At 56.1% G+C, this 26,773-nt stretch overlaps 2 protein-coding genes, 1 long non-coding RNA gene and 1 other non-coding gene across 11 annotated transcripts in view; 2 read left to right on the forward strand and 2 right to left on the reverse strand.

The window, feature by feature from the left end:
* Positions 1–20,218, forward strand: part of MYH7B (myosin heavy chain 7B) — a 41,619-nt gene extending 21,401 nt beyond the window's left edge. For 3 of the 5 annotated variants that reach the window (XM_014735123.3, XM_070247400.1, XM_070247401.1), the window contains 36 exons: positions 146–242; positions 2,447–2,470; positions 2,645–2,737; positions 2,872–2,935; positions 3,981–4,079; positions 4,687–4,790; positions 4,944–5,082; positions 5,381–5,499; positions 5,592–5,741; positions 5,885–6,055; positions 7,234–7,413; positions 7,506–7,638; positions 7,719–7,795; positions 8,248–8,335; positions 8,537–8,654; positions 10,390–10,513; positions 10,614–10,750; positions 11,534–11,789; positions 12,789–13,031; positions 13,857–14,033; positions 14,123–14,268; positions 14,636–14,726; positions 14,804–15,193; positions 15,878–16,004; positions 16,092–16,210; positions 16,297–16,493; positions 16,639–16,988; positions 17,156–17,280; positions 17,397–17,512; positions 17,980–18,376; positions 18,452–18,577; positions 18,664–18,834; positions 18,925–19,029; positions 19,112–19,207; positions 19,703–19,840; positions 19,933–20,218. In XM_014735123.3, coding sequence (XP_014590609.2) covers positions 146–242; positions 2,447–2,470; positions 2,645–2,737; positions 2,872–2,935; positions 3,981–4,079; positions 4,687–4,790; positions 4,944–5,082; positions 5,381–5,499; positions 5,592–5,741; positions 5,885–6,055; positions 7,234–7,413; positions 7,506–7,638; positions 7,719–7,795; positions 8,248–8,335; positions 8,537–8,654; positions 10,390–10,513; positions 10,614–10,750; positions 11,534–11,789; positions 12,789–13,031; positions 13,857–14,033; positions 14,123–14,268; positions 14,636–14,726; positions 14,804–15,193; positions 15,878–16,004; positions 16,092–16,210; positions 16,297–16,493; positions 16,639–16,988; positions 17,156–17,280; positions 17,397–17,512; positions 17,980–18,376; positions 18,452–18,577; positions 18,664–18,834; positions 18,925–19,029; positions 19,112–19,207; positions 19,703–19,840; positions 19,933–19,944 — 5,299 coding nt within the window. In that variant the 3' untranslated portion in view covers positions 19,945–20,218. The remainder of the gene's footprint in view (positions 1–145; positions 243–2,446; positions 2,471–2,644; positions 2,738–2,871; positions 2,936–3,980; positions 4,080–4,686; positions 4,791–4,943; positions 5,083–5,380; positions 5,500–5,591; positions 5,742–5,884; positions 6,056–7,233; positions 7,414–7,505; positions 7,639–7,718; positions 7,796–8,247; positions 8,336–8,536; positions 8,655–10,389; positions 10,514–10,613; positions 10,751–11,533; positions 11,790–12,788; positions 13,032–13,856; positions 14,034–14,122; positions 14,269–14,635; positions 14,727–14,803; positions 15,194–15,877; positions 16,005–16,091; positions 16,211–16,296; positions 16,494–16,638; positions 16,989–17,155; positions 17,281–17,396; positions 17,513–17,979; positions 18,377–18,451; positions 18,578–18,663; positions 18,835–18,924; positions 19,030–19,111; positions 19,208–19,702; positions 19,841–19,932) is intronic. The other 2 variants (XM_070247402.1, XM_070247403.1) reach the window with 2 other exon arrangements.
* MIR499 (microRNA mir-499) lies at positions 7,863–7,985 on the forward strand. Its single transcript, NR_032986.1, has one exon. It is a non-coding gene; the product is annotated as a microRNA mir-499 (primary transcript).
* Positions 9,523–13,961, reverse strand: LOC138920152 (uncharacterized). Its single transcript, XR_011430869.1, has 2 exons — positions 13,750–13,961; positions 9,523–12,999 (listed from the first exon to the last, which is right to left on the reverse strand). It is a non-coding gene; the product is annotated as an uncharacterized lncRNA (long non-coding RNA).
* The window catches only part of TRPC4AP (transient receptor potential cation channel subfamily C member 4 associated protein), a 70,164-nt gene continuing 63,580 nt past the window's right edge, over positions 20,190–26,773 (reverse strand). For all 4 annotated transcript variants that reach the window (XM_023626434.2, XM_023626435.2, XM_070247405.1 and 1 more), the window contains 7 exons: positions 26,152–26,235; positions 24,977–25,067; positions 23,763–23,903; positions 23,138–23,246; positions 22,442–22,554; positions 21,332–21,538; positions 20,190–21,127 (listed from right to left, as the gene is read on the reverse strand). In XM_023626434.2, the coding sequence (XP_023482202.1) occupies positions 20,990–21,127; positions 21,332–21,538; positions 22,442–22,554; positions 23,138–23,246; positions 23,763–23,903; positions 24,977–25,067; positions 26,152–26,235 (883 nt within the window). In that variant the 3' untranslated portion in view covers positions 20,190–20,989. The remainder of the gene's footprint in view (positions 21,128–21,331; positions 21,539–22,441; positions 22,555–23,137; positions 23,247–23,762; positions 23,904–24,976; positions 25,068–26,151; positions 26,236–26,773) is intronic.

Here is a 26,773-nt window from a genome sequence, read left to right on the forward strand (position 1 = left end):
TCGGGGGTTTTGAGTTGGGGGTCCTGAGTTGGGAGCTGGGTGGGGGGAGGGCAGAGGGGCCCTGCTCAGATGGTGGGGTGTTGGGGAATGGGAGGAATTAGAGTGGCCAGATGGGCATTGGTGACTCATGTTTGTGTCGTCCAAGCGGAGAGTCGGGGGCCGGTAAGACGGTTAACACCAAGCGGGTCATTCAGTACTTTGCCATCGTCGCTGCCCTGGGAGACGGGCCGGGCAAGAAGGCCGTAAGACTCGCCCACGCGGGCGCCGCTCCCTGCTGCTTCTCACTGTTTTTCTTTTCTTTCTCTTTTTTTTTTTTTTTCTTTTTAAAATGTTGATTCCCCAGAGCCTCCAGCCCTGCCTGAGCCTCCTACCCTGGTGGGGGACTCTGGCCTGAGCAAGGCTTGACCAGAGAGGCTGTGGCCACCTCTGCCACACTGTGTGACCAGTTCCGGGCCTGCCTCAATGTTCCCATCTCTAACACAGAGGGTGGGACCACATTGCTATTCCTACACTTTTAATGTAACTTTCCCTTCCATCATGACCTTCGAATCTTGAAAATGTTTACCAAATAGGCTGCTTTTACTAAGAAATGATTGTTTTCTTGGTTTATCGTGCAGCAAAGACTCATTTCTGCTGTCAGTCAAACAAGCAGGCTTATGCAGGGTTTAGCCAGAGCCAAGGGCACTTGGCATTCCTAATGGCTAGGTTAGGGGGGCAGTTTTGCACCCGATGGTTTCTGTACCATTTTTAAAAATTTCTGAAACAATGGGAGCCCAGTATTTTCTTTTGTTTTTGTTTTTGAGGCACAACATTCATTCCCAGCCCCAGGGCTAGTTGTTCAGAGCTCCGTGTATGCCCCCCCAAACACCCCAAAATTGGCTGCCTTTTCTCTCCAGAAGCCCAAGGCCTCCTCCCACACAGTCCCCTCTCCTGGGCCTGTTGAGCCTTGCTTTATTCTGGGGCATTTTTCTTTTTTCTTTTTCTTTTCTTTTTTCCACTGTACATTTTTGTTTCTTTTTGCCTTTTCCTTTTTCCCCATTTGATTTTCTTGGTTTTTGATTTTTATTTCAGTTTTGGTTTTTTGTTGTGGTGGTGGTTGTTTTTGTTGTTTTGTTTTGTTTTTGCTGTTGACTTTTGGGCACTTTTTCCTCCTTCCCCTCCCTATCCCATTTTCCAAACCCCTAAATAGTCTATGAGGATGCTGCAGAAAGTTGGGGCTAGTCCAGTAACAGGAATGGAGGGCAGGGAGAGGCCAGAGCTGGCAGGGAGGCCCCTGGGCAGAATGGAGCCCTGCATTGTGGAGTCCCAGGGGGTGTCAGGCAAGGGAAGGAGAGAGACAGCCTGGCCCACAGGGACCATGGGTGCTGGAACTTAAAAGCCTTATTACCCTCCCTCCTCTTGGTTCCAAATATGACCACACCTGCCAGAAAGAGCCCTGTTCCAAAGCGCTGGACTTGAGCGTGTGAGGTGGCACTTGGGGGAGGGGGCTCCTGCCATTTCTCTCCTGCGTCCCTCCCCCAGAAATATCTATGAGGGTATTTTTAAGTCTTGGGCTCCCTGGAGGTGCATGACAAACCATCTCCTGGTGGCACAGCACCTGTCACTCCAGGATCCCTTCCTTCCTTTCTCTCCCAGGCTGCTGCCAGCCAGCGTAGGGAAGAGAAGGAAAGGAAAATGGAGGGAAGACAATGATGAGGCTAGGAGAGGAATGGGGGTGCTCCTCTGGATTCAGAAAGTCCCTCTAGATGAGACATTTGGGTGGCTTTGGGTGCCGTGGGAGGCAAGATGCCTGGGCTCAGTGCCTACTCTGCCCCCAACTTGCTGTGTGGCCCTGAGCAGACCACTTCCCTTCTCTAAGTCTAGTTTCCTTATTCACAAATAAGGACTAATAATATGCACCTGGCAGGGCCATTTTGAATAATAGTAGGTGTACATTTCACAATGAAGACACACCTAATCACAGTACCAAGGAGAAGTGTGAAGGGCTGTCACAGAGGGAGGTGAGGGGTAAGAAAGGTCAAGTGGGAAGAAGTCTCTTCCAGCCTCAGAGCATCAGGGAAGCCTTCCTAGAGGAGGGGGCATTTGAGGTCAGAAGGGGAGTAAATTTTAGTCAGGAATCTCTGGGTTTGGGGCAAGGGCCACTTCCTGGTGTGTGGGAAATGAAGAGATAGGGAGAGGCCAGAGACAGAGCTGGGGGAGGGGAAGGGCTATGAGGAGGAGACCCCTGGATGCAGCCCCCTACCTCGAGCCCCTGACTAGGGCCATGCTTGCTCCTACTTTCCAGCATTTCTCCTAACAGTCCTGCGAGGGTCAGGCATGGGGAGTGGGGTGCGGGGCTACACATTTGGGTGACTAACGTTTACTGTCCTGCTAACTATTGCCCCCACCTTGCCCCCGGCCTGGTGAGACCTCACACCCTCTGATGTTGTCTTCCTTCTCCCCCTAGCAATTTCTGGCTACGAAGACGGGGGTAAGTATGGGGCCATGTGAGCGGGGCAGGCAACGGCTGTGAGGTCCTGGGGAACCCCCTTCCCCTTCCCGAACAGAGTTGTCTGGGATGGGCTGATACCCAGGACCATGGGCTGCTCTCGTCTCCCAGTGAGTGAGCACCAGGGCTGACAGCCCCCTCACCTGCCACCACCAGGGTACCCTCGAGGATCAAATCATCGAGGCGAACCCTGCCATGGAGGCTTTTGGCAACGCCAAGACCCTGCGGAATGACAACTCATCCCGTTTTGTGAGTGGCCCCGTAGGGAGAGGTGGGCGGGGCCGAGCCGGGTCAGCCGCAGGGAGACGTAGGTGGTGGAAGCCTTCAGCGAAAAGGGCAGCGCTGGCTGAGCCCTCTGACTGAGGCTACTCCTCTGCCCGCAGGGCAAGTTCATCCGCATTCACTTTGGTCCCTCTGGGAAGCTGGCATCTGCCGATATTGACAGCTGTGAGTCTGGGAGAGGGTGGGCGAGGGCAGGGCCTGGGGACAGAGGCCTAGGCCTGAGTCTTTCCACTCAGGCTGGGCATCCATCATCAAGTCCTTGGGGCTCCTGCCTGTTCCAGGCACTTCTCTCCATCCTCTGGCCACTGCCCAGCTCAGGCCACCTCACCTCTCACCTGGAACAGTCCACCAGCCTCCACGTGGTCTCCCAGCCTCCATTTCTCTGCTTGATCTTCCAGCCAGGGTGATCTTTTCATGGATACTAATGTGACCACATCACATTCCAGCTTAAAAACCTTTTCTAGATCTCATCACCTTAAGCTGGAGACCCAAATCCTTATTTGTCCAGTCAGGCTCCTCATGATTGGGCCCTTACCCCATCCCAGCTTTTCTCTGGCCCTGACAGGGCAGGCCTCTGCCCTTCCTGCCCCAGCCTCATCTCTAAACTCAAGTCCCCATCCTTCCTGGAAGCTTCTCCTAACACCTCTCTGGGGTTGTTCCCCATCCCGCCTGACCTACCCCTGCTGCACAGACACCAGGTGCCCAGGCTGCATGCACAGAGAGGCCGCTGCTCTGACCACTCCCCACCTTGGGATGCATGGCCAGATACTGATGGATAAGCACAGGCATGTAGTGATGGACAGGGAACATTATAATTCACGCCCTGACTAACCATGTGCAGACACTCGGAAACTTTGCTCCACGCACACACCGTCACACCAGCACTGCTCTGGAGGAAGGGAGTGTGGTCCATGGATGAAGGAATGAAAGCATAGATGAAGGAAAGGACAAATGAAGACCCCTCACACACACACACCCACATACAGAGACACCTGGACAGACAGACAGACACACACACATTCCCGCACTGTGACACGTGCACCAATGGAGAGACACCCTTCAGCACATGCTGGCACGTATGTGGACACAGCGCCTCTACACACACCCCTGCCCCTCGCTGGTACCTTCTCCCTGCCCCCTCAACCCTATTGGGGTGACCCACTCTGGGGAGGTGCAGGGGACGGTAGGCCAGCGCCTCCCTTTCTCCTAGATCTCCTGGAAAAGTCGCGGGTGATCTTCCAGCTGCCCGGTGAGCGCAGCTACCATGTCTACTACCAGATCCTCTCGGGGAAGAAGCCAGAGCTGCAGGGTGAGGGCCAGGGGTGGCTGGGCGGGAGTGGGGCTGCCTGGTGTCTTCTTGGCTCCATCAGACCAGGCCCTGGGATGTCTCTTGCCTCACTGTTCTGGAGTCTGTGACATCCTTCTTTCCTGGGGACTCAGAGCCCCTTCTGTCCCTCTACTCCCTTGGGACTTCTGGTTATTGCCGAGCCTTCTCCTCTCATGCTAGGGAATAGGGCCTTTAGCACCATTGTCCTGGCAAGGTTGTTCCTCCTGCTGTCTTGAGACTAGAGAGGCCCCATCCAGCACCAAAGAAGGAGCAATGACTCTGTCTAGGCCAAGCTCCCCTCTCTTGCAAGCCCTTCAACGGCAGAGTCTGGCCAGAGGGGTGGCCATGAGCAATGGTCGAGGGATAAGTGAGACATAGGGACTGGGGCTCATTCCTCAGGGAACCATAAAGAAAGAGGATCCATGGGCATGAGGGTGGAGGTGAAAAACTCAGGCTACAGAGAAGTCCTAGGAGGGCCCTAGACTCTCCTGCCAGGCTGGTCCCCAGGACACACCATGCAGGGATGGGAGGAGGAGGGTAGCTGGGTAAACACAGCTGGACCTGCCCTTCTCTGCTCCGTGTCCCCCAGACATGCTGCTTCTGTCTATGAACCCCTACGACTACCACTTCTGTAGCCAGGGCGTCATCACCGTGGACAACATGGATGATGGGGAGGAGCTCATGGCCACTGACGTATGTCTGTGGTGGGAGGGGAGCAGAGTGGGGTGCCTGCAGTGTGGGGATGTGTGAAGCTGGATGGAGAGCAGGGAGCAGTTTCAGTGCCCCTTGCTTGGCTGACCCTTGGTGGGGCCCCGATTTCTCTGATCCCGCTGTCCCCCACCGCAGCATGCCATGGACATCCTGGGCTTCAGCGTGGATGAGAAGTGTGCCTGCTATAAGATTGTGGGTGCCCTCCTGCATTTCGGCAACATGAAGTTCAAGCAGAAGCAGCGGGAGGAGCAGGCTGAGGCCGATGGCACTGAGAGTGAGGGGCCCCACCTTGGCCCAACCTGGTCATCATCTTGACCCTGATACCAACGTCCTGTCCATGACTATTAACCTTAACCCTTGTTCACAACCTTTGACCTCAGTCTTACCTGGCCCTGATGTAAGCCTTGGCTTCTCAACTCCAGACCCTTACCCTCCTGAGCCATACAATTTGCAGGCCCTGAACTTGACCTCTCCCAACCTCCCTCTCCTAACCCCAGGCTGAGGCCAGTAGAGCCCCCAAGTGTCTGTATTCTTGACCTCCTCCTTCTTATCCCACCTGTGTGCCCTGTCAGGTGCTGACAAGGCTGCCTACCTGATGGGGGTCAGCAGTGGAGACCTCCTCAAAGGCCTTCTGCACCCCCGAGTGCGTGTGGGGAACGAGTACGTGACCAAGGGCCAGAGTGTGGAGCAGGTGAGCTGCTCGCAGACCAGGGTGCACCTGGGGACAGCCAGGGCAGGGTGCTCTCCTTGCCAGGTCCCAGCCCAGCCTCCCCACCTCTCCAGGTGGTGTTTGCCGTGGGGGCTCTGGCGAAGGCCACTTATGACCGGCTCTTCCGGTGGCTTGTGTCTCGGATCAACCAGACACTGGACACAAAGCTGCCCCGTCAGTTCTTCATCGGGGTCCTGGACATCGCTGGTTTTGAAATCTTCGAGGTGAGAGCAGGCCCACACCCCCAGGCTCTGTTCTTTCCCGGGTGGAGGACCACGGATGGGTGGGGGCAGGAGCAAACTCTTGCACGGGCCTCCCTTTCCTCATTCACAAGGAGGCCTGCTGAGCCCAGCGCCTCCCCCTGCAGTTCAACAGCTTCGAGCAGCTGTGCATCAACTTCACCAACGAGAAGCTGCAACAGTTCTTCAACCAGCACATGTTCGTGCTGGAGCAGGAGGAGTACAAGCGGGAGGGCATCGACTGGGTCTTCATCGACTTCGGCCTGGACCTGCAGCCCTGCATCGACCTCATCGAGAAGGTGGGGCCCGGGGCAAGGTCACTGCAAGGAAGGGAGGGTGGGTGCAGTGAGGGAGCAGGAGTGAATGTGCTTGTATGCGAGCGAGTGTGTGGAAGCATGCACGTAGGTGTGTGATTGTGAATGTGAGTGTGGCTGTGACCGCGTCTGTCTGCACGTGTATGAATGGGAATGTGTGCATGTACGTGAATGTGCGTTGGTGAGTATCTGTGAGCAGTGTGTGTGTGTGTGTGTGTCCCAGCACTGTTGACAATGGCCCCTCATGGGTGCGTGTGATTTTGCAGTTCACAAGGCCTTACTGCAGCCACAGTTTCATTGGACCCTGAGAACTGCTCTGGGAGTGGTCAGGGAAGGGCATGTTTGCTTATTTGTGTATTTGATTATGAAACATTACATATATTGCTCCATTGTACAAAGACTGGAAGAAAGAAATATCAAAGAAAATTTGAAGAATCAGAAGTAAAGGGGAAAAAAATGTTTCCCTCAATTCTACCACAAGCTGTATTTTGGCACTTTGGTTAGTTTCCTCCAAATCCTTTATCTTGGGCATCCATTTTCTCTTCTAAGACACAGACTCCTTCCTCATCTTTCTCTCTGAAATGTATTTTAACATTGAACATTGTTGAGGAAGGCACAATGGATCAGCATATGCTTTTCATGCATTTCTGTAACCTCCTGTTATTGGACATTTAGGGGATCGACAGTTTTTTGCTTTGATAGCAGCACTGAAAGTCTTTATTTCCCCATTTTGCAGGTTAGGAAGTTGAGGCTTAGAGAGGTCTCAGGGCCCCACAACTAGTAAGTGAGGAAGCCAGAATTTGAACTCAGCTACTTTTGTTGACTGTACCACGTGTAAGTGTGTGTGTGAGACCATGGATGCCGGGGGGTGAGTGGGTACAGAGATGCCAGTGTGAGTTTGCACGCTTCTTATAAGCACAGAGGACAACTCGGAGCTGTGAATCGTGCAGAAGGGGGTTAGAAGCCAAGCCACAAACTTCTCTTTCTCTCTTAGAAGACAGGGCTCCTGGGCACAAGTCTGGTTTCCGTCCTTCCTGGCAAATGGCTGATGTTGGGGAGTCTGGGAAGGCTCCCAGAGGGAGGGGCTCTGGGAAATGAGGGTCCAGCCCAGCCAGGGTAGGTTGGCTTGATGGAGGCCCCTCAAGTTTGTTCCCTGTCCCCAGCCACTGGGCATCCTATCCATCCTGGAGGAGGAGTGCATGTTCCCCAAGGCCTCAGATGCCAGCTTCCGGGCCAAGCTCTATGATAACCACGCGGGGAAGTCACCCAATTTCCAGCAACCACGGCCTGACAAGAAGCGCAAATACCAGGCCCACTTTGAGGTGGTCCACTATGCGGGCGTGGTAGGTGCCTGTTGGAACCCCAGCTCTTGATCACTCTCTTCCCTCCTCTGGGTTCCCCCACCTTGGCTCAGCACGTCCTTGGTCTCTGGCAGGTGCCTTATAGCATTGTGGGCTGGTTGGAGAAAAACAAGGATCCACTGAATGAGACGGTGGTCCCCATCTTTCAAAAATCACAGAACAAGCTCTTGGCTACACTCTACGAGAACTATGCAGGCTCCTGCTCCAGTGAGTACTGAGGGACAAGATTCTATAGGGGACTCTCAGAGTGACGTCCCCTGGAGTGACTGGTCCCATGTCTCTCCTAGCCGAGCCCCCCAAGTCTGGGGTAAAAGAGAAGCGTAAGAAGGCAGCATCATTCCAGACGGTGTCCCAGCTGCACAAGGTGAGGCCCAGTCTGGGCCCCGAGCAGGCCCTCACCCCACCAACCTCCAACCCCATCCCTGGCTCCCTGTTCTGTCCCCTGCACCCTGGGCGGGCGGCTGTTAAGACTTGCAGTGATGTTTAACTCCTCTCCACGTGAACATCACAGCAAGTCTGTGCTGCTTCCCGTCCCCATGCTGCCTGGGCAGGGTTTGGCAGGGATGGAGTGGGAGCCACAGGGGCCTGTGGGAGGGATGGGGATTGGGTGAGGGGATGAAGACTTTGGTGACGGTGGCGGGGCCAAGTCAAGCAGAAGAGGGCAAAGTGTCACAAGGAACAGAGTGAAGGACAGACGTACCGAGGCTCACTTAGGCACCTAGCTCGCCCGTCCCCATCCCTAACGGGCTGATCCACTGCGGTTTCCAATTCTGCTTCTCTGCCTTCTTGTGCCTTCCCCCCTCTTCCCACCCCCAGGAGAACCTCAACAAGCTGATGACCAACCTGCGGGCCACACAGCCCCACTTCGTCCGTTGCATTGTCCCCAATGAGAACAAGACCCCAGGTAGTCACCTCAGGGCTGGGTTGGTAGGGTGGGGAGACAGTGGAGGGAGGGGACAGGGCAGACAAGAAGCTGGGTCTTCCTCCTCCACAGGGCCTGCACAGCCTCAAAGTAAGCCCTGCGTCTGGACTATTGGTCTTTCTCCAGGGCGTGAAGTGTGTCTGTTGACCTCTAACCTTTTCCTCTAACCCTCACCATGTCCAGGAGTCATGGATGCCTTCTTGGTGCTACACCAGCTGCGCTGCAATGGAGTTCTGGAGGGGATCCGGATCTGCCGCCAAGGATTCCCCAACAGGCTGCTCTATACCGACTTCAGGCAGCGGTGGGTGTCTCCCGCTCCTCCCCAGCTCCCTCCCCAGAGCCACCTTCTCCTCTGCCCTCCACCCAGGTGGAGGCAGCAGCCTGAGGAGGTGGGAAAGGCACACATTTTAGAGCCAAACAGACAGAAACCTCAATCACAGAGGGGGATGCAGGGGGACTGGTGGCAGAGGCGGGGTGGTGATGACTGACGGACCCTGGGCAGGCATCCCAGTGGGATGTGGTGGTGTCTGAGACCCGGGGATGGCCGGGAGGAGAAGTGAACAGGCTCGGGGTAAATATTGGACGTGCAGCCACAGGTCTTGCTGATGAATTGGATACAAAATAAGAAAGAAAAGACAAGGGTGACTCCCAGGTGTTTGGCCTGAGCAGCTGGGGAGTTGGTGGTAGATTTACTGAGAGACCAAGATAGGATTTTTTTATTTTGGGGGGGATGGGGGAAGAGTGGATTGAGTACTTTGAACATGTCAACTCTGAAATGTCCCTAGCAGATATCCTAGAAGGGAAGTCGAGGGGAAGACTGGACTTGTTAGTCTGGAGCTCAGGGGGCAGGCAGAGTTGGACACAGATGTGGGCGCTGAACGAGGGTTCACGTGGACTAGACTTTGTATAATGTCTGGCACCTAGTGGGCACCAGTCAGTGCTATTAGCTGCCTCACCCCCATTCCCTTTATAGGTTTGCTTTTGTCAGGCTACAGGCGTCCATAGTTCCCTCCCCTTCCAGAAGTAACTGGTCATCCACACTGACCGTTATACACGTCTGTGCAAATACTGTACACATGGGCGCACAGGTGCCCCCATTCTGTGAATTTGTTTTTTCGCATAAGAGAAAGAGATTGCTCCTTATCAACAGACATAAGTCTGCATCATCATCTTTTTTAAAATTTTTTTATCTTTTTAGAGCAGTTTTAGGTTCACAGCAAAATTAAGGGGAAGGTACAGAGATTTCCTGTATACCCACTACCCCCGCCACACACAAAGCCTCCCCCATTATCAACATCCCTCCTCAAAGTGGGACATTCATTACAGTCGATGAACCTACAGTGACACATCATAATCAGCAAAGTCCATAGTTTACATTACGGTTCGCTCTCGGTGATGTCCGTTCTGTGGTTTTGGGTAAATGTTTTCTGACGTGCAGCATCATCCACCTTGTTTTGGCAGTAAAATATCCCACGGTCTCGTAAATGTGCTGTGATAATCAGGCCCCTGGAGGGGTGACTTTTGTGTTTCTAGGGTTTTGCCTTCACTGTGTGGCCATGCCCACCTGACCCGCATGGCCCTGTACACATGTGCCACTGTGTCCGCTTTAGAAGTGAACATGCGGGAACCCTTGCTCTTGTTGATTAGAATTCTCTCCCAAATGTTTCTTCAGTTTGTGATATGCTATATACCATATCACCTTCTTTATATTTTTTGCCTTCTCAAAAAAAATTAAATTAAAAAATTACAAATTAAAAAATTATAAAAGTGCTGCATGCCTTTTGTAAATACTGCAGCTTCTTAAAGAACTTAACTACTGAATGCATGTAAATGCAACCCAAGGTTTTAAAGCAGAGTACACGCAACCCCCAGTGTTATGACATGCCTCTGCCAGCTTGCTCAGTGCACGCCCCTCTGGGGCCTCTGCTTCAGCCTCTGAGAGGCCCAGGAATATTTCCCTGCTACCTCTTCCAGCCTCCTCAGCCCTTGACACCCCGCCCAATGCCCTCCTCACCAGCCCTTCCCTGCTTTTGCAGGTACCGCATCCTGAACCCCAGCGCCATCCCGGATGACACCTTCATGGACAGCAGGAAGGCCACAGAGAAGCTGCTGGGCTCGCTGGACATCGACCACACTCAGTACCAGTTCGGACACACCAAGGTCAGGGCACCCGGGAGTTAGGGCTGACCTAGGTATGGGTGGTCACACTGGACAGGGGACATGTGGGTGGTTGGCAGTTACACCTCACTCCCCTGCCCAGGTGTTCTTCAAGGCTGGGCTTCTAGGCATCTTGGAGGAGCTTCGGGACCAGCGTTTGGCCAAGGTTTTGACGCTGCTGCAGGCGCGGAGCAGGGGCCGCCTCATGCGCCTTGAGTACCAGCACCTGCTTGGAGGCAGGTGGGTGTGGGAAGGGAGTAGGGGACAGGGTTAGGGGTGTAGCCACTGTCCCTCGGCTCTCAGTACCACTAGGCTCTCAGAACCCTGTCATACTGTTCTGTGGGTCAGAGCATCCCCTATGGCTGATTAGGGGTGTCTCTGAAGGGGGAAGGTTCTGTTTTGTGCCCCTCAACCCCCAGCTTCCATTTCTTCACCTCCAAAATTAGGGTAAGAGACTCTGTCTCTCCACTCCAGGCCACCCCAGAGTGTGGTCCAGAGTGGTAATAATGGCACCTAGTGTCTTCCAAGACTCCTAAGTGCTAGGCCCTGCGCAAGGTGCTTTATTTGCATTATCTTGGTTAAAGTACAGGCCAGTGCTAAGAGGCAGAGGCTGCGCTTATCTGTGTCAGAGAGACACACTCACGCTGGCTACGGGGGGGGCGGTGAGGGAGAGTTGCGGGGGGTGGGGGAGGCGGGGATGTGAGCCCAGGCAGTCTGACCCCAGGGCCCAGTGGCTTTACCACTCCTGGTATTGTCAGGACAATTGCAAGGGCCAACAGGACATTCATGAGTGCCCACCCTGGAGGCAGACCTGTGTAACCCTGGGCCTCTCCCTGGATCTCATCTATAAAGCAGAGGCATTAGGACCTACTTGAGAGGGCTGTTGGGAGGATCAAATGAGACAACACACTGAAGTGCTTAGTGCAATGCCTGGCCCGGGGTGGGTGCTCAGGGCACATCACGGCTCTTACTATGAAGGGGCAGCACTGAGCCTGCTGGTCACCTCTGGCTGCCCCTCCCCAGGGATGCCCTGTTCACCATCCAGTGGAACATCCGTGCCTTCAATGCTGTCAAGAATTGGTCATGGATGAAGCTCTTTTTCAAGATGAAGCCGCTGTTACGCTCAGCGCAGGCTGAAGAGGAGCTGGCGGCCCTGCGGGCTGAGCTGCGGGGGCTGCGAGGGGCGCTGGCTACTGCTGAGGCCAAGCGCCAGGAGCTGGAGGAGACGCACGTCACTGTCACCCAGGAGAAGAATGACCTGGCCTTGCAGCTGCAGGCAGTGAGTAGGGGAGGGGAAGGAGGGCAGGGTGTCCCTCAGTGACCTGGTGCCCCTGGCATCCCCAGAGAACCCCAGGCTGCTCTGAGGAAATACCCCAACCAGACCCCTGGCTAGGATGGAACTAGCATGCTCTGGGTGCCAATGCCTTGCCTGGATCTTTCTTTCTCTTCCAGAGGTGCCACAAGATGAGGTCTGTGAGCTCGTGTTCATGCTCAGCCTCTCATGGTCCCAACCTCCCCACCCACAGACTTAGTCTGTCTAGGTGTCCTAGTGCTGCCACCCCCTGTGCTGCCAGGGCTTCCCACCACAGCTGAAGTAGAGCCCCATCTCCCCAGCTCTCCCAGTCATGCCGTCCCTGAGACAGACCCAGGCTCCCTTATCTGATTAAGGGCCATGGGAACCCAGGTGGCAGGTAGCATAATAACCAGATGGCAGTGATCAAGGGCCCGGCATGTCCCCAAGTCCACAGAGCCATTCTTTCCTTCAGCAAATACCTTTACCTGTGTACCAGGCCCCCCTGGTAGCTCTGGAGATACATTGGTGGGAAGACAGAGACAGGCCTGTGGTCACAAAACTCACTCTCTAGGGCAGGAGACAGTTATGCAGCCAGGTGGTGAAGTGGGAGAGAACACCAGAGCCCTCCATGGCCGCGCAGGACCCCCCAGAAGAACTCAGCCCAGTGTGGGCATTGCTGGCAGCTGGTTTTGCTCCTAGAGCCCTTGTTGGGGCATCAGTCTGGGTTGCCTCCAGCCTGTCTAATGTTCCCCTCTTGCCGCCCCATCCATCCCTCTACCTGAGCCCTTATCCCACCACAGCTGAGCCCATTCAAGGCCAAAAGTGGGTCACAGGCATTCCTTGGTCCCAGAGCCCAGCGGAGCATGGGTGTCAAACCTTTGCATGGACGAATGAATGTTCCTCTCCAGGGCCTGGCCTGGTATCCCTCAGCTGGTTTACCTGGACCTGCCTTAACTTTGCCTCATTCCCTGTGTCCTCCTCCAGGAACAGGACAACTTGGCGGATGCTGAGGAGCGCTGCCACTTGCTCATTAAGTCCAAGGTGCAGCTGGAGGCGAAGGTGAAGGAGCTGAGCGAGCGGCTGGAGGACGAGGAGGAGGTGAATGCTGACCTGGCTGCCCGCCGGCGCAAGCTGGAAGACGAGTGCACGGAGCTCAAGAAGGACATTGATGACCTGGAACTGACACTGGCCAAGGCTGAGAAGGAGAAGCAAGCCACGGAGAATAAGGTGTGGGCCAGGCCAGCTGTAGGGAAAGGCCCAGAGCCTAGGGGCCAGCTTTGGGGCCAGGCAGCTGCAGGTCCCACTTCTGGTTCTGCCAGGCCCCTGCTGTGTGGCCTTGGGCAAGTTTCTTCCTCTCTAGGGGCCTCAATTTCCTCATCTGTCAATGGGGTTCATAGCAGCACGTATCTCATGAGGTAGGTGAGGATTCAGTGTGTAGCTGGCCTTTGCCAGCACTCTGCACAGGGCCAGCGCATAGCAAGTGCTCAGGAAATGCTAGTGAGTGTCATCCATCCTGGAGTGCAAGCCCCTTGAAGGCAGGAACCCCACTTCCCCAGCTCTGCATTGCCCAGGAGCCTTCACCTGCCTCCTTCTATCACTGAATCCTTATGACAGCCCCATGTCGTTCAAAGGACCAGGAGTATTGACTCCACTATACAGGAGGGGAAAGCGAGGCTTGCGGGGGGATGTGGGGTGGGGAGGTGGGAGGAGCTGCTTATTTAGGTTCTCACAGGTGCTCACTGAGGAAGCCAGGACTAGGAAATATCTATCTGGAACACCTGTTGATACCAAAAATAGCTGGTATCTATTGATCTCTCATTCTGAGCCAGGCACCATGCACAGCACTTTGTGAGCATTTGCTCACTAATCCCACAAAATAACTCGAGGAGGACGGTATTATCATCCTAGGGATGAAGAAATTGAGGCTCAGAGTGAATCGACTTGCCTGAGGTCCCCTAGCAGGAAGGGGCAGTTGCTGTGACCTGGTGTGGTTGGCTGCTCAGACCAGAGTGCAGGAGAGACATCCCCATGGTGACTTTGGCCCTGGCACAGGTGAAGAACCTGACAGAGGAGATGGCAGCACTGGATGAGTCGGTGGCCCGGCTGACCAAGGAGAAGAAGGCATTGCAGGAGGCCCACCAGCAGGCCCTGGGCGACCTGCAGGCCGAGGAGGACCGTGTGAGCGCACTGGCTAAGGCCAAGCTCCGGCTGGAGCAGCAGGTGGAAGACGTGAGTCAGGCCCACAGCAGAGGGCTGTGCAGAGGGGCTGGGCCAGCCAGGACAGTGGCTGAGCCAGCCCACCCTGTCCTGCTCCACAGCTGGAGTGCTCCCTGGAGCAGGAGAAGAAGCTGCGCATGGACATGGAGCGGGCCAAACGCAAGCTCGAGGGTGACCTGAAGCTGACACAGGAGTCGGTGACAGATGCTGCCCAGGACAAGCAGCAGCTGGAGGAGAAGCTCAAGAAGTAGGTATGGGGCAGGCAGTAGACCTGACCCCCTGGCCAGCAGGTGGCCTCGTGAGCCTGCACCCCATGCCTTATTCCCTCCGGACTCCAGTCAGTTCCCCATTACTGCAGAAGTTTAAAAGGGAGGGTTGAGAGAGGGGCTCACTAGGGTGCAGGGCGTAGTGTCCTGCCCTCCCTGGACCAAGGGACCCTGACTGGCCTCTGGGGCCGGGGCTTGAGAGGGAACACAGGGTGAGGTCACTCAGGGCTAGCTCTGGGTGCAGAGTGCCTCAGGCAGGGGGTGTGCTGGGGGCGGGTACTGGGGACCCAGGCAGGTTAATGGAAGTTAGGACCAGGGCTGCCTCATGCCCCCCTCCCGTGACTCCAGGAAGGACTCAGAGTTGAGTCAGCTGAACCTGCGGGTGGAGGACGAGCAGCTCCTTGGGGCTCAGCTGCAGAAGAAGATCAAGGAGCTGCAGGTGTGTGGGGGATGAGGGCAGGCGGGGACTGGGGTCAGAGCCCACAGAGGGGACAGCTGCCGCCCACCCATCCCTAGGCTCGGGCAGAGGAGCTGGAAGAGGAGCTGGAGGCGGAGCGGGCAGCCCGGGCCCGTGTGGAGAAGCAGCGGGCAGAGGCAGCCCGGGAGCTGGAGGAGCTGAGCGAGCGGCTGGAGGAGGCCGGTGGCGCATCTGCGGGGCAGCGCGAGGGCTGCCGCAAGCGTGAGGCAGAGCTGGGGCGGCTGCGGCGGGAGCTGGAGGAGGCGGCGCTGCGGCACGAGGCCACAGTGGCTGCCCTGCGGCGCAAGCAGGCAGAGAGCGCGGCCGAGCTGGGTGAGCAGGTGGACAGTCTGCAGCGGGTGCGGCAGAAGCTGGAAAAGGAGAAGAGTGAGCTCCGCATGGAGGTGGATGATCTGGGTGCCAGTGTTGAGACTCTGGCCCGTGGCAAGGTGTCTGCCTCCTTCCTCACCCTGACCTCTGACCCGACTCCAGCATCCTATTCTGACCCCTAGCTCAGATCCTGTACTCATCATAACTCTAAACCAATACTGACTCCAGTAGCCGACCCCTGACCACCCCATACCAATCTGACCCCACACTAGTCTTGACCCTGTACCTGATCCTGAGCACTGACCTATTCATCTGGCACCCAACCCCAACCCCACACCAATCCTGACCTCAAACCCTGGCTCCTAATCTCTATGCCCTGACTCCAGGTCATTTTTGACCCAGCATCCAGTTCCAACTTCTCAGTCTTTGACCTCTGTACTCTGACCTAATACCTGTCCTGACTCTGTTCCTGTCCTAAATCCCAGCACCCAGTCTTGACTCCTGACTTTTGTACCACCTAATCCTGACAGCTGACCTCTGACCACTGTCCCAAGCTGACTTCAGACTTTAGCATCCTAACCTCACTGGCCTTGGGTCTAGTCATCTCATTTCTGATGCCCACCTTTTAAACCATAGTCCAGCAGTAGAATCTCTGACCCTGAACTTGGGCCTCGCTCTCCCTTTGATTCCTGGGCACATGTCTAGCCTTCTAGTTCCCAACCTCGGGGCCCAGTCTCTATGGCAGCCCTAGATCCTGCCCTGTGATTCACAAACTTGTTCTGACTCCTGACCCCGGATCCCAGGCCAGTGCAGAGAAGCTGTGCCGGGCCTACGAGGATCAGCTGAGTGAGGCCAAAATCAAGGTGGAGGAGCTGCAGCGGCAGCTGGCAGATGCGAGCACCCAGCGTGGGCGGCTGCAGACCGAGAGTGGTGAGGCCAGGGGCTAGCTGGGGCACACGGGGGCCTTGGTGCTGCCCCTTGGCCGCCTGACATGCGAGCTCACCCCTTGGCCTGCAGGGGAGCTGAGCCGCCTGCTAGAGGAGAAAGAGTCTCTGATTAGCCAGCTGAGCCGTGGGAAGGCCTCAGCCACCCAGAGCCTGGAGGAACTGCGGAGGCAGCTGGAAGAGGAGAGCAAGGTGGGCTGGCCACTGGCTGCCACAGAGTAGGCAGGGTGGGGACTGGGGCCACCGGCCAGATGCTGAGGTCACTGGGGTCCCTGCAGGCCAAGAGTGCGCTGGCCCATGCCATGCAGGCTTTGCGGCATGACTGCGACCTCCTGCGGGAGCAGCACGAGGAGGAGGCCGAGGCCCAGGCTGAGCTGCAGCGGCTGCTGTCCAAGGCCAACGCCGAGGTGGCCCAATGGAGGAGCAAGTATGAGGCAGATGCCATCCAGAGGACCGAGGAGCTGGAGGAGGCCAAGTGAGTGCCTTGCTGGCCAGGCCATTACCACACAGGGTGATATCTGCACTTCTGAGCGGTTGGCTGGAAGGGAGACGCGGGGGCCATTCTTCTGCCAGCCTCCCTCAGCTACACAGTCCATACCCTGTCTGCCCCCGTGGCCTAGAAAGAAGCTGGCACTGCGGCTACAGGAGGCAGAGGAGGGAGTAGAGGCTGCTCACGCCAAGTGTTCGTCGCTGGAGAAGGCCAAGCTGCGGCTGCAGACAGAGTCGGAGGATGTGACCCTGGAGCTGGAGCGGGCGACCTCAGCGGCTGCTGCACTGGACAAGAAGCAGCGGCACTTGGAGCGGGCGCTGGAGGAGCGGCGGCGGCAGGAGGAAGAGACGCAGCGGGAGCTGGAAGCGGCCCAGAGGGAGGCCCGCAGCCTGGGCACCGAGCTCTTCCGGCTGCGGCACAGCCACGAGGAGGCTCTTGAGGCCCTGGAGACACTCAAGCGGGAGAACAAGAACCTGCAGGGTATGACCCACCCCAGGGTCAGAGAGCTGGTCTGGGGTCATTGGGAGCAACTTGGAGTCACAAAGAGGGCCCTGGTGGGGTCACCCTGGAATAAGGAGTAAATGAAGTGACCTGGGTTGGAGCATGAGCCATAGGGGTGGCCCCTCAGTGCCCTGTCCACTCTACAGAGGAGATCAGTGACCTCACAGACCAGGTCAGCCTCAGTGGGAAGGGCATCCAGGAGCTGGAGAAAGCCAAGAAGGCGCTGGAAGGGGAGAAGAGTGAGCTCCAGGCTGCACTGGAGGAAGCTGAGGTCAGAAGCGGGCCACAGGGGTGGGATAGACACTGACCCGCTGTTTCCCTGGCCTCCCCTCACCCTTAACACAAGCTCATGGCCCCCACGGCTGTACTGCCTGCTCTGCACCCCAGGGGGCCCTGGAGCTGGAGGAGACCAAGACTCTGCGGATCCAGCTGGAGCTATCCCAGGTTAAGGCTGAAGTGGATCGGAAGCTGGCAGAGAAAGACGAGGAGTGCACTAACCTGAGGTGCGGGGTGGGGCCATCCCTCCTCCCCAGGCTAACACAGCCCCTCCCATCCCAACCACCTGAGAGTAGCAGAAAGGAAGGGAGGCAATGTTTGTGGAGCCCCGTCGTGCACATGGACTGGACACCTAGTTTGTCCCTCCTACATGATTTTCTCAGGTCGGCATTGCTGTCTACAGTCTAGAGGTGAACCTCAGAGAGGCTAAAGGACTTGCCCAAGGTTGCACAGTTGGGGTAGAGCCAGAGTTCAGCACGTCTGTCTGCTCTGGAGCCTCACTCTTGTCCATGAACTTGCCCTGATGGGCAACAGGCAATCACAAGGAGCTTTAAACGAGGGAGGGATGAGTCACTTATTCCTCAAATGGGTTCACGTCTCCAACGTTCCCTGGCTGGTTGTAAGAGCAGGTATGGTGTCTGTGCCCACCCTTCTCTAAGGCCACGACCCCTCCTTTCATCCCTCCCTCTCACAGGCGCAACCACCAGCGGGCAGTGGAGTCCCTGCAGGCCTCCCTGGATGCAGAGACACGGGCCCGCAATGAGGCCCTGCGGCTCAAGAAGAAGATGGAAGGCGACCTCAATGACCTGGAGCTGCAGCTGGGCCATGCCACTCGCCAGGCCATGGAGGCACAGGCAGCCACGCGGCTGCTGCAAGCCCAACTCAAGGAGGAGCAGGCAGGGAGGGACGAGGAGCAGCGGTTAGTGGCTGAGCTCCGCGAGCAGGCACAGGCCCTGGAACGGCGGGCTGCGTTGCTGGCTGGGGAGCTGGAAGAGCTGCGGGCTGCCCTGGAGCAGGGAGAGCGCAGCCGGCGGCTGGCAGAACAGGAGCTGCTAGAGGCCACGGAGCGCCTCAACCTCCTGCATTCACAGGTGGGGACAGGGGCTACACAGGGATGTGTGGGGCGGTGGCCTGCTGGCTGGCTCTGAGGCTCTGCTTACCCCCAGAACACAGGCCTGCTGAACCAGAAAAAGAAGCTGGAGGTGGATTTGTCCCAGCTGAGTGGGGAGGTGGAAGAGGCTGCCCAGGAGAGGCGGGAAGCCGAGGAGAAGGCCAAAAAGGCCATCACCGATGTGAGACTGGGCTGGGGCTGTGGGGGGCCTGGAGGAGAGCCCAAAGGGACTTTCACCTCCTGACCGTGCCACCTCCACTCCTGCAGGCGGCCATGATGGCCGAGGAGCTAAAGAAGGAGCAGGACACAAGTGCACACCTGGAACGGATGAAGAAGACGCTGGAGCAGACGGTGCGGGAGCTACAGGCACGGCTTGAGGAGGCGGAACAAGCCGCCCTCCGTGGCGGGAAGAAGCAGGTGCAGAAGCTGGAGGCCAAGGTGTGTGTGGTCCTCCCAGTCCTTTCCCCTGCAGGGTGGCAGGCCTGAGGGCAGGCTTGAGGCATCAGGCCCATCCCTGGCTGCTCACAGGTGCGGGAGCTGGAGGCCGAGCTGGACGCAGAGCAGAAGAAGCATGCCGAGGCCCTCAAGGGGGTGCGGAAACATGAGCGCCGGGTCAAGGAGCTTGCGTACCAGGTGGGGGACTAGGTCTGCCTTGAGGGGCAGCCCTGGAGCTGGCCTGGTCCAGGCAAAACCTGAGTCCCCTTTGCCTGCCCAGGCCGAGGAGGACAGGAAGAACTTGGCTCGCATGCAGGACTTGGTGGACAAGCTGCAGAGCAAGGTCAAGAGCTACAAACGCCAGTTTGAGGAGGCGGTGAGTGCACGGGGGTCTGGGCACCTGGGGCCTAGTACTGGTCAGGATGCCTGAGGTAACCCAGCTTCAACAGCTGGCCCCAGGCTCTGCAGCCAGGTGAGACACCAGCAGCAAACGGCCCTGCTCCATCTCTGGGCCATGGTTTCCCCACTCTTGGTTTTGTGCATAGGCAGACTGCCCCTAAAGGGCAGTGACCCCACTGTCCCAGCAGGAAGAGAGACAAGTTTCTAACAGCTTCAGTAAGAGATGAGACCTAGCTGTCTCTGAAGGGACCCCATATGCTTTCCCCTGACGGGCCAGCTGTGGCACACAGGCAACTCTGGAAGGAGTGTCTCAACCCCTCCTTCCTGCCGTGGTTACTGGTGAGGGGGGAGAAGGGCCACGGCAGGTGGGAGAATTGACGACCTGGAGAAGGCAGCTCCCTTCTGGGGATGGGATGAGGACAAGACTGACTCTCAGTTACCAAAGGGTGATCAGGCCTGCCTGTGCCCCCAGGAGCAGCAGGCCAACACTAACCTGGCCAAGTATCGCAAGGCCCAGCATGAGCTGGACGATGCAGAGGAGCGGGCAGACATGGCAGAAACTCAGGCCAACAAGCTGCGGGCACGGACCCGGGATGCCCTAGGCCCCAAGGTGAGGGGTGGTGTGGGGCAGCACCCTGCCGTCTGTGTCGGGGTGGTGGGGAGGTGGGTGGTGCAGCTCATTCCACCCCCTCCTCCCCTTAGCACAAGGAGTGATGCCCGAGGCCCTGGGCTCTGAAGAGGGATGCCTGCTGTTTGCCCCTCACCTGCCTTCAGCTGAGGCTGCCCCACCCGATCCTGTCGTCTCTTCCTCTCCATCTGCTGAGCCTCAGCAGTCCCAAGCCCTGCTACACCCTGAATAAATGCCAGGTCTGCAGTTCCAGCCGGTTTCCTCCTCATTCTTTGGGATTGGGGAGAGGAGCACGTGGTCCCATAGAGAAAAGTGAGGTCCACATCAGTCATTTAAAATAAAGTTCTTTAATAGTCTCCATTTAATTGGTTTATTTGTTGTTAATAAATTGGCAACACAAGGAGGGGCCAAGGGTGTGCTCTCAGCCAGGCTCCTGTGTGTGTGGGCTCAGGCAGGAGACGCTGCCCTGGGGTAAGGGTGGGGAGGGGCACAGCTACCCTGTGCCCCAAGGGATGGATGGAAAAGGCCCCCCACTTCTGGGGGAACCCCCTGGGAAGAACACAGCGGCCAATGAGCAAACAGAACCAGAGGAGTTAAAGGAAAACGAGGGAGGGAGGATAGGAGGGGCAGACGGGCAGGCTTGGGGGAAGGTAGCATTCTCTGGTATCCCCCACCCCTGCCCAGGGCTCAGAAGCCTTTGCCTGGGTCCAAAGGCCAGGGCAAGCTTGGCTCACAGATTAGGGGAGGGTGCCCATATCTCCCTCCCCACCCCAGGACTGACAGCCAAGAGACTGGGCAGGAGCTCAGACAGAGCTATTTTTAAAAGTCCCCTTACCTCTGGGTGGGCCAGAGCCCCAGGGTTCTGAAGGAAGGGTGGGTGTAGTGCCCCTGTCCTCAACATAGGGATCTTGAGGGAACTGAGGTTCCCCCAATGCCCTGGGGCCCTTAGACCCAGGGGCCAAGGGCTTCTAGACGCTCCCTCCCTCCAAGCCTGTACCTTAAGACCTGGGGCAGGCAGAGAGCAGCAGGGAGGCAGGGGAAGGGTGGGGACAGGCCAGGGCGTGTGGCACGCATACCCACGCTCACCCGCTCTAGCCCTGGCCCAGCAGCCTCCCGAGGCCTGGCCCAAGGTCACTCCTCGGTGAAGTCCCTGTCTATGTCCATGTAGGGCTCCTCAATGTAGCTGACAAGGGCAGAGGGTGACTGGCGGTCTGGGTTCAACAGGATGGACACAGTCTCTTTCCAGTATGAGAAGCTGATGCAGGAGCTCTGGGCAAAGAGAGAGGGGCTAGGGGGCGCCTGGAGGACCCAGGTCGAGCCCAGCACCCCGCGGGGAGGGCCTTGGTAAGGGGATAAAAAGCCGCCTGCCACATGGCCCAGGCAGGGACCACGCACCCTGGATGCCCCTCTGAGGGGCCCTGGGTCTGCGTGCCCGCTGCCCACCCACCACTCACTCAAGGGTGGGGCACTCACGTTCTCCAGGCAGGTGCTGTCTTTGTCCTTGTGCAAGTAATGCTGCTGCCAGAAGCGGAGCAGGTTGTGGAAGTTGTTGAGCAGGAAGCCAGGATACTTCTTGCTGTGTTCCATCCGCTGCAGCAGCCGTAGGTACAGGGGCAGCCGCTCTTTCCGTCGGGCCAGCATCAGGATCACCAGGCTGGTGTTGAGGCAGCTGACATTCTCCTGCAAGGCCCCAGGCCATCCGAGTTAGGTGCATGCCAGTAGCTCCAGCGGCCCCTGGTGGACCTGGGGTGCCACTAGGTAGGGAGGAGGGTATCCCAGGCCCAGACTCTGCAGGGCCCTAGCAGGGTCCACAGGCCATGCCCTGAGCTGCCCCTGCACACATCTGAGGACTGAGGACAGGAATGACACCAGTACTGCCAGCATCCTTCCCCAAGTACCTTCCTGGTCCCTCTCACACCCACCACCCTCAGTCTAGAGTCTACTCCTTCTCCAGAACCAGCTCCTCCTAGGAGAGCCTCCCTCTCCCCGGGACAGGGCAGGGTACACATGTCAGATGCAGTTCTCTAACTTTCATTCAGCAGTAGACTGGGGTGCTGTTTGGAGGGAAGAGGCTCAGTCTGTTTTGTTCACTGTGCATCCTCAGCCCAGGGCTTCGCCTCAGTAAACATTTGTTAGATGAAGGAACAAAAGAACCACCTCTGAGAGCTTTGGTATTACCCCCATTTTAGAAGAGTGCTGTGAACCTCGGAGAAGGGACGACTGCACAGTTATTTACTTAGGGAGGAGGGAGTCAACATCAGGTCCAACCTCAAAGCCTGCACAGCAGGCAGGGCACAGAGAGCACTGAACTGGGAGCCAGAACCCAGTGCCAATCCCAACTCTGCCTTGATATGTGTGCGACCTCAGAGACTTGCTCCCTCGTCAGGTGCCATCTGTAAAATGGGGCACGGATCCCTTATTGGCAAAAGTCCTCAAAATAGCTGGGAGGGTTTCCTTGGAACCAAGAGATGGGTGTCAAGAGATGCACTTCTGGGATGAAGGAGAGATCAACTCTGTTGGGTTCTGGGAAGAGGGAACCTGTTTCCAATTTCCCTTCCCTATTCACGTCCGCAAGGCTCTCACCTGGGTCAGCGTCTGCACGTGGATGATGTTAATGAGGCGGAAGAGGAAGGACATCTGCGTGGGCACCTGGGATATGTAGGCAAGCAGGCGGCACTCGGATAGGACTTCGGCAACTGGGGGCAGAGAGGCAGAAGTGTGAACAGCAGGCTCAAAAGCTCATCAGTGGCTCAGGCCTAGAGGCCTCCTACCCAAGCTTCTGGGCAGGCCCCCCTTGGGTTCTGACTCTGAAGCTGGGAGCCCCCACTATCAAAACAAGTACAGAAAAAGTGGACTGCAGAAGGAACACATCTCCAGCCATTCTGCCACCTAGGCTCAGCTTGCCTTCTCCTTAGAGCCCCCACTGGTTCACCCCACCTTTTCCTTCAGTCCTGCCCAGGGACCACCTCTCCGAGGCTCTCCCCCAAGCTTCATCACCTATGTCCCTCTCATCCAGGCAATTCCAGGCCAGGAGAGGAGGGGTGTTTTTTGCATTTTGCTGGCAAAAATGGTTTTTTACCTTTATTAAAATGTACATGCTCATTAAAGGAAGCATGGGTGACAGAGAAAAGCAAAAGCAGCAAAGAAAACCACTTGGAGAGCTACCACCTTGACTCCAGCCACGTGGTCATTTCGTGCAGCTACTTCCAGCCATTTTTCTCTCTTTGCTAAAGGCTGCGTGTGGGATGGATTCGCCTTGGCATTACAGCTTTTTCTTACCTTTCATGTCCACCTGGTTTTCAAATCGGTCCAGTGACAGAGTGACACAGCGTACCAGCATGTTGGAGTCCACCAGCGAGCTGTTAATTTGCTTCAGGAACACCTGGAACTAGAGCAAAGCCCAAGCTCAGACCGCAAGTGGTGGGCTCCTGGCTGGCAATGGCCACGGCCCAGGGCGGGCAATCACTGCAAGGGGCACTGATCTGCCCCGACTGAGCTCTTACCAATAGCAAGACCAAGGCTCAGGCAAGTTGGGTGACCTGCACTTACAACCTGCTAATAAGCAGCTCTAGCAAGAACTCAACACAGACCTTCTGACACCATGGCCAGTGTCCTTTTGCAATGAAGGGTGCCAGACTGCTCTCATTTTTACTTCAACCAGTCTGAGCTGGGTTTCTGTCACACACACACACCCTGTGAACCTAACATACCAGGCCCAGTCCCGTCCTTCTTGGCCTCATCATGGCACCCACCATACTGCTAATGAACGTTTGCTGAAGACTGCCCACTGACTGCCCAGTATTCTCCAATTTAACACCAGCACCTGAAGACTGGCAAGGTCCAGGGCTTCAAGATAACTTCCGGACAGTGCAGTGAACCCTGTGGAGCCCTGGCTTAGTCTTACCTTTGCATCAGTGTTGATGTATTTATTGAATCTCTTGAATGCATCAACGTTGAACTTCATCAGCTCCCCCAGGAGGTCAAAGTAACTCTGGAGCACATCCCTCGACTTGCACTCACTATCCACAATGCAGTACAGGATGTGCTGGGGGTGGGAGAAGACAGGGTAAAGGAAGGAGAGTGGCTGAGCCCTGGGGCCAACAAGCAGCTGTGGCTGCTGCCCCCAGGCTGTGCTCATCTAAGCTGCCCCTCCTGCCTTCCACCAGGGCCTGGAATGTAGCTCAGACCACATGACGTTTGGTTTAAGCAAGCATCCAGGTCAACAGAACCTGCACCCCTGTCTAGAATCTCATCTGAGGATGCTGGTGGCTCCAAGGGCAGGGCCAGGCTTGAAATACCTCACTAGAAGGTAGCGGCAAGTTGGGGTATGTAGTCATGACCTCTCTTGTTTGCCCAAGGCTCAGATCTAAAGCCTCTGACCTGCTTTGTGGTTACCAAGACGGCCAGAGCTCTCCAGCTCACAGGTGAGGGGAGCTGTCTCCCGATGTAACATCGGCCACTGCCGGAGAACTGAGGCCATTTACGTAGATGAAGCACAGGATTTAAGGGAACGGGACACATTTTGACCCCACGGTTTGTCTCTATGCTTATGAATGAAAAAGTTTACACTGAAATGAATGAACTTTTATCAAGAACATAAAGCCAATTTAACCCTTTATCTGATAGTTTTCTACGATAAACTTTCCATGTTGCATTTTCCTGAAGTTTTATAATGATTTGAATCAATTCTTTTCCTTATGGATTTTACAATTCATGGGTCAGTTTTTTCTTTGCATCCCTTTTTTTTTAAGCCAACTATAGCTTTGGTCATTTTGTTCCCCCACTTTTGTAAGTTTTGCTATTTCTGAAGGCCACTTTTTAATAAAGGGAAATTAACTTTTAGTTAGTAGCAAAATATCCTGAGGGTCAAAAGGCCTTGCTGGGTAACTCTTTAGACTCCTACACTCCTCTATGGCCACCTCCCAAATCCCTCCGCACCCACGGGGAACCCAGAATTGTCGATTCAGGGGAAATACTAGGGCAATCTGCACTGACATTTTAAAATAAAAAGATCTAGTCTGCTTCTCACCAGGTGTCTAGGTTTCAGGACAGGAAAGCAATGCATGGGGCTGACGGGAGAATGGGACACCCAACACCCTGGTTCCTCCAGGCCATTACCTCCAGAAGGCCTCGCTTCAGCAGGAACATCTGGTCAGCATAGGAGGTGGTCCCTCGGAGGAAACTCTCCACAGCCCGGGCTTGCCAAAACCTGCGACCCAAATGTTGACCCCTGGCCCAGGTGGCTAAGGCTGCCCTCTTTTGGCCCATGCTCCATTCACCCATGTTTGCTGCCTTTTCTATTCAACAGACACTTACTGAACATCTACCAGGCATCAGGCCTCATGGTGGGCTGTGGGGACACAGCAAGAGTCCCCCTCCTAACAGAGCTGACAGCTCAGTGGGGAACAGTCCTCTATTTGGTTCTGTCTGGAAGGAGTTATGTCTCAAAGAAGGTGGCAACTAGGATCAAAGGGCTGGCCCCAGTGAGACACATGTGAAAATGAACTCTAGGCTTTGCCCCTTCAGAAGAACAGAAGGATATGGAAGAGAGGGGCTAGGAATGCATGAAGGAATTGGATGGATGTGTGTGAATGGGCCACTGAGCTCACTTCTGATGGGCTGTCCTAGAGAAGAGATGGCTGATGTTGACTGAGTGGTCCCAGAGGGCAGAGCTGGGATCCATGAGCGGGAGGCTGGACAAGGCAGGCTGAGTTGACAGGGGCACATTTGGGCAAGGAGCCTATTGACAACTCACACTCGGCCCTGATGGAATGCCTCCCTTACCACTACTCCTGTCCACAGCCTTCGAGACTCATGTTTAGATGAGTTTAAGGAACTCTGAGAAGCCCTCCCTGTCCATGCCCACCCCACCAGCCCCCAGCTGGGGAAGGGGCATTCCTTTGCTCCCACAGCTCCTGGGGCAGGTCCTGGCTCCATTTCTTTCCACATTGCATTGAAACAGGTTTATTTTCATGCTTTTTTCCCACAATCCAGGGGACTCCATGTGGGCAGGGACTATATCTCCTATTTTTCTTCCACCTGTCCAGTGCCAGCACAGAATAGGTGGTTGGTGAATGCTTGGTCAATTTCTGAAATACAATGCTGGCAAAGCAGAAGCTAACACATACCTGCTAAGTCAACAAAAGGGAAGACGGCAGCCAAATCCCCTCGCCCCCACAGTAACCAGACAGCCAGGGTGGAAGATGGTGACTACAGGAGGTATTTCTAACCACTTGAGAAACACCCAGCTCCTGGGCCCCTCCGGAGTGGCTGGTGCCTGTCCCCAGACCTACCTGAAAGATGACTCGGCTGGCTCCTTCTTCATGACCTGTAGCAGACGAGTTAATAAGCCTCTTTTCCCGTCACACACCAAACTCCTGAAATAAAACAGACAGGGATACTAGCGGCTGATAGGGGCTAAAGTTCCACTTGGCTGAAGGACTGTTATTTTGGGGTCCTGGGGCTGGGTCTCTCTGCTGTCTTAGGTGGGTGAAAAAACACGGGGACATTTCCAAGCCAGCAGGATGTCCTCCTGCTCTACCCAGGCCCAGAGCACCCCAAAGACTCCTGAATCTTAGAACTGAATAGCCAAGTGCATTCACGCTGCGTCTTAGGCTAGTCTTCCCTTCCCAGACCCAATGGCAAGTGATCAGAGGCCGGAAACATATCCAGAATCAGAAAAAAGACTCAGAACTGCTGGAGGGAGAGCTATTTACACCAAAAGTGAGTTTGAAACACCATGACAGAGTTTACCAAATGGGGTGAAGTCTCTGCCAACAGGCTGAGGCACGGAGTATCCTGGGTCCCAGGTTCAGCTCCAGCTGGCCTTGGACAAGTACCCGTGCCTCTGGGCCTCAGCTTCCTGGTCTTGATGAGGAAATGACTTAGGCTGCATCATGAGGGAGAGAGGGCCAG

The sequence above is a fragment of the Equus caballus genome, chromosome 22 (genome assembly GCF_041296265.1).
Source record: "Equus caballus isolate H_3958 breed thoroughbred chromosome 22, TB-T2T, whole genome shotgun sequence".
NCBI classification, from domain to species: Eukaryota; Metazoa; Chordata; class Mammalia; order Perissodactyla; family Equidae; genus Equus; species Equus caballus.